At 46.8% G+C, this 10,504-nt stretch overlaps 1 protein-coding gene across 1 annotated transcript; it reads left to right on the forward strand.

Annotated features, from left to right (window-relative positions):
- Positions 1-1,240: 1,240 nt before the first annotated feature.
- Positions 1,241-5,717, forward strand: LOC123072235 (cullin-1). The gene is made up of 9 exons (XM_044495804.1): positions 1,241-1,358; positions 2,660-2,813; positions 3,035-3,128; positions 3,805-3,990; positions 4,107-4,154; positions 4,231-4,416; positions 4,499-4,585; positions 4,942-5,028; positions 5,204-5,717. The coding sequence occupies exons 2-9, from the start codon at positions 2,686-2,688 to the stop codon at positions 5,288-5,290; spliced, it is 903 nt and encodes a 300-aa protein (XP_044351739.1). The 5' UTR covers positions 1,241-1,358; positions 2,660-2,685; the 3' UTR covers positions 5,291-5,717.
- The last annotated feature ends 4,787 nt before the right edge of the window (positions 5,718-10,504 follow it).

Below are 10,504 nucleotides of genomic sequence, written 5' to 3' on the forward strand. Positions count from 1 at the left end.
CTAGTCTCAGACCCTTATTCAATGCCCTAAGAGGATATTTAAGTAGGTACAATTTGGAGGTGGGGTCGAATCCAACATTGAGCCGGTTTTTTTCATAAACACAAACTCTAAAAGCTGCATATAATCTTGTAATCTAGAACTACATGGGCGTGGCCCAACACTAAAGTGACGCAGCCGGTGGCAAAGCCATGTCGTGGCTATGCCGTCAAGCGAGTACAAAGGGAAATAGTAAGTTAAATAGCCCTATTACACACAATGTATTATTTGACAAGGAATTTCCAAAATTTGACTACAGATGGCCACCTATCCTCTGTTGGGGTAACATGTTAGATACAGGCTTGCAGCGGCGGAACTTCTGATCTAGGGTTATTTCTGATGATTTCTCTATTTATAGGATTTTCAGCGGTGGAATCACGCGAAGATGGACCTCGAGGTGAGCACAACCCACCTGAGTGCGCCTGGGCCTCATGGCGCGCTCAGGTGTCTTGTGCTCACTTCCTTCACCTTCTGGTCCTCCCACAAAGCTTCTAGTGGCTATTTTGTTCCCAAAAAATCGTCAAAAAGTTTCGTTGCATTTGGAAAACTTTTATTTCTGCACAAAAAATAACAACACAATAGTTCTGCTAAAAATAGTGTCAGTCCTGGTTAGTTCTATGCAAATCATATCAAAACCATATAAAATTATTGTAAACATGACATTAATACTTTATTAATTATAGATACGTTGGAGACGTATCAACCGCCTCTGAACCTCTGCCGCTCCGCCGGCACCGCCCCTGAACCTCTCCTACTCCACCGCGCCTCGCCTGAACCTCTCCTACTACGCCCGCCGCGCCGCGCCTGAACCTCTCCTGCTCCGCCCGCCCCTCAACTTCTCCTGCTCCGCCGCGGCTGGAAAGGAAGCGGGAGACGGTTGTAGCCGTCTGGCGACAAGGGCTCGGCCACTCAACTTCTTCTGCTCCGCCGTGCCGCCCCTGAATTTCTGTTGCTACCGCCCGCACCTCACCTTCTCCTGTCCGCTGCGTCTGGAAAAGACGTTGTAAAAAATGAATTGTTTTTAGTAAAAGAGGGACTGCGGGTTGTATTATAAAAAACACAGGGGATAACTGCTTTATTATTAGGAAAATATTTAAAATATTTATTAGGTAAAGAGTAAATATGAATTATAATTATTAATGATAATTATATATATATATGTAGGTCCAGATGTTATTAAAGAGGAGCGCACCAAAGTGCCAAACCCCTCGAAAAAGCTGAAACCCCTCCCCCCTCAGTCCCCCATCCGCCGTCGGCTGCCCTCCCCACCCCACGAGACGGCGGCGGCGGCGAGCAGCACCCGATCCTCTCCCCCCTCCTCGGTAACCTCCTCCCCCTCCTCTCGCGCTCCTCCTGGTTGATTCCGCTTTCCCGTATCCGATCGATTCGTGCTCCGTTCCGAGCAGTCTGTTCGCTCCGCCGTGGGTCGGGAATCCGAATCCATCTGCCTGGTCCGTCCTCGAATGCGTCCGCCCCGTCGGTCTGTTGCGAATCCCGTCGCCTGCTCGCCGTCGCTGCCTCGCTGAATGCCGCCGCTGCCGTAGGGTTTAGTTTTTTTTTTCTTTCGCCGCGGCGACACCGACGGGGTCATCGAACCCTCGCCGCCGCGCGGCCTCTCTCCTCCCAGGCCTCCTCCGTCGAAGCACGGAAGCGGTCCTATCGTGTGGCCGTTGTTCCTCCCCGCCGGCCCACTCTACTGGACTGGTGTGGAGTGGGGAGTGGGGAGTGGGGAGGGGAGATTCACCCATCTAGGTTTGAATTTTCCTTAGTAGCGACTAACCCTAACTTGTTCGAATTGTAAATAGGTTTATCCTGGTATTTTCCTTGCTGCGAGCAATACTAATGCTAATCCAAGGTGGGATGTTTAACTGAGGCGTCATGTTTCCTTGTTAGATCGACCCTGTTCCTGCATTTCTTGATACATGTCTTGTTAGATCCACCCCGTGCGCGCCTTCTCGATGCATGTTTGGGGGTGGGGAGACGGTCGACCATGTTCTTTGCAGTATTGTTCTGTTACTACAAATTAACAGTGAATGCTAAACTTTGGTCAAATTATCTTCCTTAGTTTGTGCTTGTATAGTTGTTTTAAGCACACACGTGCATCTTATTTTGGATATAGATAGGCTTTCTATTGAGAACTGAGCGTCTCTCAGCTGGTGGGGGTGCTTGAACGCCAACCTGCTCACCACGGTTCGACTCCCATTTGCAGAATTTATTTGGTGGGGTGCCTGGTGTCTCGGATGTTCTTGTACAAACAATCCGCCAAGTGCTACTGCCTTGTGGAAATAGATACAAATAGGTTTTCTTTTTTGCATCATATGTTTATAGTTAAATATGGACGACTTGAATGTTGGAAAGCATAGCCGAAGTTTCAAATCTCCTTGCAGAAGTTGCGGCCTAGTTTCCTAAATGGGTGCATGAAGGCTTCTGGAACATTGCATATTAGTGAAATTAGGAGTATTGTTTGTGTGGTGTCGTAGACCTTTATTGAGTCTGTATATCCAACTAAGTTGGGTGATATTATTAACACAAAAAATTATTTGTGTTCTGGATGCCTTTACATAGTAAAAGTTGTTAGATATCCAACATATAGTTCCTCTTACTGATATTTCCATTGTTTCAGTTCACTGTTGGAGCAGAGCAGTAAAAATGAATGTGCACCTCAGCTTTGAGGATGGCTGGAAGGTCCTGGAACAGGGCATTGTGACATGCTCAAAGATTTTGGAGGGATCCACTGGTACAAGGCCTACTGTTGCTGAGTACATGAATTGCTATGAGTATGATTCTATCATTTTCGCGTGTAATATGTATCTTAACTATTACTCCCTCTGTAAACTAATATAAGAGCGTTTAGAATACTAAAGTAGTGATCTAAACTAATATAAGAGCGTTCAGAATACTAAAGTAGTGATCTAAACGCTCTTATATTAGTTTAGAAAGGGAGTACCAGTGAAGCATTTAAATTTCTTGCTCATGATATGTCCATATACTTTTCCAGCTGTGCTTATAGAATGGCTGTGCAGACAACCAGCTATTGTGAAGAGATGTACAATGGTTACAAGGCTACACTTGCAGAATCTGTTCGTGCACTGGTACTATGTTGACCTTTCATTCCATTTCACAGTTTTCCATTGCTGAGTCAGTATTTTTAGTTCTAACCAATCGACACATTTAAGACTGAGGAAATGATAAGTGATATCTTGTTTTTCAACTACTGACTTTTGTTTCCTCCGTTAGACCTTATCTGCTGACCTACTATTGGAAAACTTATTTAGGAATGGACGCATGGTTCTGCAGATCTCAGTATTGGACGGCTTATGTCCATACTTTCATAACACTCACAAAAGTTTAGTACCATAGTGTTGTGTCATCTTGAACCAAGTTACAAGCCAGACAAGCCAGATTATCTTTGTCATATTGTGTAGGATTTCTTCTTGTAAAGGGAAACTTGGAACTAATTTATTTGCATTTGAAAACCATATATAGAATATTGTGATTTATGCTGACATAGCTATTTCACAGCACTTCCTGCGTTCTCATGATAGTTCTTAGCTAAAGCACTAAAAACAAACTAATGAAAATGCTGCTGCTATGCTTTTCAGACTACAGGGCAGCAGGTTTGATAAATAAGGGGGCCAGTGCATATTCTTGCATGCATATATAATTTCCATCTATCTCTTTGCTTTGGATGCTAAAGAAATGCCTTCGTTAGCATCAGAGATATGCATCATTCTTCACACTGTTGACTTTTTTTGCTTATTTACTTAGGTTTGCCCCCATCTGATGCACAAGAGAGACGGCTACCTTTTGAGACAGCTTGCGAATATGTGGTCTAACTATTGTATCATGGTTAAATGTGTATCTGGCTTCTTCAACTATTTGGACCGTTGCTTTGTTGAGCAAAGAAAGCTACCTTGTCTTGAAGACACTGCTGCCACTTCTTTTTTCTCTACAGTAAGTGACTAAGTGTTATGCAAGAAATATTTTTGTTTTCACATTTTTCGTATTTTTATTACAAGTTTCTTACACATTTTCTACCTAATATTTATGGCCCTTTTCCCTTTTGCTAGGTCTTTTCCTTCTTCAGTCATGAAGTATCAGACGCTCTGCTGACTTCGGTAATTCTTAGATAGCTATTTTTGCTTGGTTGTTGTTAAAAGCATTTATTCTGTACATAACAATTGATTGATCCAGATTCTCCAAGAGCGTGATGGAGGCAATGCTGATATGGACATCTTGATGGGCATTATGCGTGGCATATGTCGCTCTGAAGTCAAATCCTTCATTAAAAATGCTGTTGTTCAAGATACATATGCTTACTACTCCAGGAAAAGTTCTGAATGGATTGTTCAGTACCCTCTACAAGATTACCTTGCCAAGGTCGGTCGTAACTAATGGGTTACTGAGTAGGTGTTATTTCCTTTTTTATTTTCTTAACACTGTTTATATGTGTTATCTATAGGTCCAGGATTGTATGGAGAAGGAAACCATGAGATTGATGCACTATCTGTGTATTTCTGAGGGAGATAGCACAGAGCTCTGTTTGAAGGTTCTCTTTAATTAAGGGAAAAAAATGTTTTTTCTTTTTAGCATGAAAATGTTTGCCTTCTTCCAGTAGTAGCATGTAGGGTCGGTACCTCTTCTGTTGTGTTATTTGATGATTCATATTCGGTTACCAATATCTGTACTCTGTGTTTGGACATTTGGTTACTAGTAATATTTTAGTCCTGCTTCTAAACGCCAAAATAAGATGTAGATACGAAAGTAAAATATGATATTATGATTGCCTCAAATCAGCAAATGTCTTAATTGACCAAGAGCACAGAAATTCAGCTGCTTGAATCATGCAAAATGCTATTTCCTGATATATTTCTCATCCTTGTACTGCCTCTGCTCCTGTTGCAGGTTGTTAGTGCTCCATTGATGCAAACTTATGACAGCTATGCAAGAGAGAAACAGATTGGTGGCCAACTTTTGCTTCAAACATACAAGGTGAACTCAGTTGCACTTGCATCATTGTCTGATACTTCATTTTTTTTTCTTTTCTGTATTATGACTAAACATTTCAAACATACAAGGTGAACTCAGTTGCACTTGCATCATTGTCTGATACTTCATTTTTTTTTCTTTTCTGTATTATGACTAACCATTCCTTTACTCATATCAGACAGTGGAGGATGATCTGCTGGCCAGATGCAATCGCTTGACAATTGACAGCGGCGTGGACAACAGTTCTGGCAGTTACATGGAGTAGAAAGGAAATGCACTTAAGCTAACATTCATCTATAACCAAGCTTACATATGGGAAGGGGTTCTAGAACATGGCCTACATCTGGGGGAATTTTTTGTGCGGCTCGGTTTTTGGTACCGTGGATTTTGTTGGCGAGATTCGGCTAGATTAAACGCTATACTGAATCTGCAGGGGATACCTCCTTAGTGCTGCCTCCTACCCCATTATGCTCAACAGCATTTGAAATGTACAGGATGGCGGATCAATTTTTGCCAATGGCAGTTTATTTTGATCGCCGTCTAGCGAACATTAGGCAGGTCAGCAGCTAGCACTCTTAGTGGCTGGACATGGATTATGGCATGACACCGCAGTGGTTGGTGCGATGCCTGTGTGCCTATTGTGTGCTTCTGATGCTGTTTATGGTGGAAAACTTATCTGTGACTTTATGCTATTTCTCTGTGTTTGTGTGCTTGCCTACATTGCTAAACTGCAGATTGGTTGCGTTTTCGTTTATTCCAAGTCAAGTTTGCTGTTAAGGTTGCATGTTGCTGTTCTCGTCCAAGTCAAGTTAGTCAGTGAGTGTAACCTTTTGTAAAAATATACTCCGTATAAGGCTATTGAGATCATAACAGTGTAATCGAACACACATTTGTATGTGTCATTTGTTGTGGGTCTATCATGTTCTAATTAAGACCTTCAACTCATTAAGATGTTGAAACTATGTAGCCCATTCAAGCACAATCATGACATAGGACATATACATGTGAGCGGGAGTATGGAAATAGTGGAATCGAGTTAAAGAAAATGGATTAAACTACGATTGTAGTTTCAAATATTGGTTGAGGAATCTGTTATAATCGGTTTAGCTAGGGCCACCGGGCAATCTTAGCCCACAGATTATCTTAGGTTAATTCTTATGCAAGTTATCTAGGTTATAAATATAGGTTGTAAGACTCTTTTTGGAAGCAAGCAATAAGAATATTATCTCTATTGCTCGGCTCCCAGAGGAGCCGGAACCCTAGCCGCCCATCTGCCCTTGCGTCGCTGCTGCCACCCTCCTCTCCCGTGACGGCGCCCAACCGTCGGCGCGGCCGCTCATCGCCTCGCCCAGCCCCCTCCTTCCCTTACTGCTTACGCCCCAGGCCTGGTAGGGTACAAGTTCCTACCAATTTGGTAATCAGAGACCAAGTTCAGATCATGTCGCTGCCACCACCTCGGCCGACGCTGTCCAGCGGCTCCACCGCTCCGATGACGACGACACCGCCCCTCACCGCGCCGACAACGTCCGCCGCCGGGACCACCGCGCTGGCGGGCCATGTGTCCACCGCGGCCCCGTCCACGCCGCCAGCCCGGTTCCTTCTGCGCCACCGCCACCCGCCGTCTTCACACTGGAGCAGGTCACGTCCACCCTGTGGGATCTCGTGGCCGACGTCCAGGGCTTTCACCTGCAGCAGCAGCAGTACGCGGCCGGGCCCTACGGGCCCCTACCAACGGTGCCCATCGCCGCCTACAGCCATACGCTGTGGCCGTCCCAGGGCGTCTTCGCTTACGGCCCCCCCTCATGCTGCCGTTCCAGACGCCCCCACCAAACGGCCCACCGGCCGCCACGGCGCCCCTCTGGTACTTGCCGCCGGCGCCATCAGCGAGCCCCTGGCCGCTGCAGCAGACGCCGCAGGCGGCGACCACCGGACCTCTGCAGCCGCCGTCGACGGTGCCCCTCTGGCACCTGCAGCCGTTGCCGTCCCCGGCGTCCACCGCCCCTGTCCAGCCCCCGCCGCTGCCGCTGCAACCACCGGCGTCGGCCCTGCCTAGATCGGGGGCACCCTCACCGGCCAGCCTTCTGATACAACAAGTCCGGTTTCCGCCATCCCCGTCGCCAGTACCAGCTTGGGCGGCTGGGTCTTCGCCTTCACCAGTCTGCACCATGGCTCCGGAGCAGCTGACCCCGTTTCCGCAGTTCGGCGGACCATCTGGCTCCGTGGGTCCCTATCCGGAGTACTCCGACCAGGCGCCATCCGCCTCGCTGCTCCGCACCTCCGAGCCATCTCGACACGGCACTCCGACCCAGACACCACCGCGGTTCGCCAAGATCGACTTCGCCACCTATGACGGCACGGAGGACCCCCTCAGCTGGCTCAACCAGTGCGGCCAGTTCTTTCGCGGGCAGCGCACCCTCGCCTCAGAGCAGACCTGGCTCGCCTCGTACCATCTTCGTGGCGCAGCACAGACATGGTATTACGCCCTCGAGCAGGACGAGGGCGGCATGCCCCCTTGGGAGCGCTTCCGCGAGCTCTGCCTCTTTCGCTTTGGGCCCCCGGTTCGCGGAAGCCGCTTGGCGGAGCTCGATCGCCTTCCCTTCACCTCCACGGTGCAGGACTTCGCCGACCGCTTTCAGGCCCTGGCGTGCCACGCGTCGGGCGTGACGGTGCAGCAGCGGGCCGACCTCTTTGTCGGTGAACTTCCGGATCACATCTGCGTGGACGTGGAACTTCGGGGACCCCAGGATCTCCAGTCGGCCATGTACTACGCCCGCGCGTTCGAGCGCCGCGCGGTGGCCATCCAGCAGGCATCACCGTCCTGGACCGCTCGGTCGCTACCCGGGCCGGATTCTGTGCAAGGTCGGCCTGCGCAGGCTTCCGCGGCACCCCTCGCCGCGACCGCGGCGCGTCCGTTCCACCGGCTCACCTCAGTCGAGCTACTCGAGCGTCGCCGCCAAGGGTTGTGCTTCAACTGCGAGGAGCCCTACACGCCCGGCCATGCCTGCTCGCGACTCTTCTACCTGGAGGTTACAGACTATATTCCGGAGGACACCGTCGCCGCCGACCTGGCCGCCCCAGCTGCCGGCAAGGTGGTGGCCGAGAAGGTGTTTGACGCTGGTTGATCACCTCGAGAAGTTCAGCAAGCACTTCCCCACCTTACAGCTCGAGGACGAGCTGTTTGTGCACGCGGGGAGAAGTGTTATGACCGGTTTAGCTAGGCCCACCGGGTAATCTTAGCCCACAAGTTATCTTAGGTTAATTCTTATGCAAGTTATCTTAGGTTAATTCTTATGCAAGTTATCTAGGTTATAAAATATAGGCTATAAGACTCTTTCTGGAATCAAGCAATAAGAATATTATCTCTATTACCCGGCTCCCAGAGGAGCCGGAACCCTAGCCGACCCCTGCCCTTGCGCCGCTGCCGCCACCCTCCTCTCCCGCGACGGCGCCCAACCGCCGGCGCGGCCTCTCATCGCCTCGCCCAGCCCCCTCCTTCCCTTACTGCTTACGCCCCAGGCCTGGTAGGGTACAAGTTCCTACCAGAAACACTTTTCTAATTTTGATTATCAGTATGTAAATATTTTCTTGAACCATAACAAAATAGAACAATAACAATAGACTTTAGTTTGAACATAAATTTATTTCTGTTGTAGCAACATATTTATATAGAAAATGCTCAAAGTTGCATTGATTTGGATACAATCCATATCTAGTTGTTTGGGTTGTGTGACTTGTGTCAGGTCTTGTAAACATCACACAAAAGCCGAAGACCAGAGAACTTCAAAACACGATCATCAGGTAGCAGCAGCAAAGGCTGTACCAAGCCTCTAGCTCCGGCCAAGCACGAGAGAGCTCCGGCCAAGCTAGAGGCTATTAAATACACAAACATTCGGATGCTTACACAACATCCAGGACCCCAAAGTGACCAGCGAGTTAAGCCCCAGTCTGAAGATACCTGGAGACAAAGAATTGATTCTCAACCACCAATTAGAGAACACATTATCTTCGGTATGTGGTGAAAGTCGGGTAGACCAGAGGGACGGAAGAGGTTGCTCCAAACTTGTCTAGAGAAGACACAGTTTGTCAAAATGTGTTGGATTTGTAAGAATTCGAGAGAAAACTTGTGTTTATTGATTCTGGGCAAAGCCCTATTTATACAAGGATTTGGGGCGCCTCCGGAGAGGCGTTTGTTTACAATAGGTGCCTGTGGCGCGAGAAGACGCCCGTACAGACGTTCGCGTCCGTACGGCGCTTTGGACACACGTGACGACTCTTAGTGCTAATGACGTCGCTTTATTCTTAACACTCCCCCTGTACAAAGCTACTTCTTCTATGTCTTGCATCCTTGTATAACTTTGAGAATATTGCTCTTAATCACAAGCGTATATGATCTTTAATAACTCCTCCAAAAACCCTGTGAGAAAAATATGAGGATAATAGAACTTGATATGTTGTTAAAACTGCATTAAAACCCAGTAGGAAAAATAAGGAGAAAATGTTACAACATATGTTATCGTCTCTTTGATAACTTATATGAGAAAACCTTGAGAATAAAACTCATTGGTAAGTTTAGAGGATAATTAATATGTCTTGTATACACTCATTAAAAACCCCGGTGGGGAAAAATAGGATGTATGACATATATTCTTATGTTGATATTACCTCATTAAAAACCTTGATGAGAACCATGAGAGTAAACTTATAAAGGGAAAAAGAGTGCAGTATAATGTTTGAACAGGTTATGATTCAGAGAGACTCTCCCCCTGATCTTTGCAAATCTCGAAGTCGTCGCATACCAATCCCATGAACATATTTTTCAAATGTTGAAGCTGGGAGTGACTTTGTGAATAGATCAGCTAGATTATCACATGATTTGACTTGCAAAATGTTTATCTTTCCTTTCTTTTGTAATTGATGGGGAAAAAATAATTTAGGAGAAATATGCTTAGTGATATTGCTCTTTATGTAACCTGTTTGCATTTGTGCAACACAAGCTGCATTATCTTTGTAGATAATGGTTGGAGATTCGATAGAACCTTTACCACATGATTTTTGTATGTGGTTTATCATTCTGCGAAGCCATACACATTCACGTGTTGCCTCAAATAAAGAGATTATTTTAGAATGATTGGTGGATGTAGCCACTAGAGTCTGTTTGGAAGACTTCCATGATATGGCTGTCCCATCATGTAGGAACACAAAACCAGTTTGTGATCTGGCATTGTGGGGGTCAGATAAGTAGCCAGCATCAACATACCCAATCATATCAATGTCCAAATTTCTCTGAAATTGAAAGAATAGGCCAAGATCCTTTGTGCCTTGGAGATATCGAAAGATATTCTTAACTCCCGTCCAATGGCGTTTAGTAGGAGTTGCGCTATGTCTAGCTAGTAAATTGACTGCAAATGCGATATCAGGCCTGGTGCAATTTGCAAGATACATGAGCACTCCAATGGCACTGAGATATGGAACTTCAGGT

Source organism: Triticum aestivum, chromosome 3B (genome assembly GCF_018294505.1).
Source record: "Triticum aestivum cultivar Chinese Spring chromosome 3B, IWGSC CS RefSeq v2.1, whole genome shotgun sequence".
Lineage (NCBI taxonomy): Eukaryota > Viridiplantae > Streptophyta > Magnoliopsida > Poales > Poaceae > Triticum > Triticum aestivum.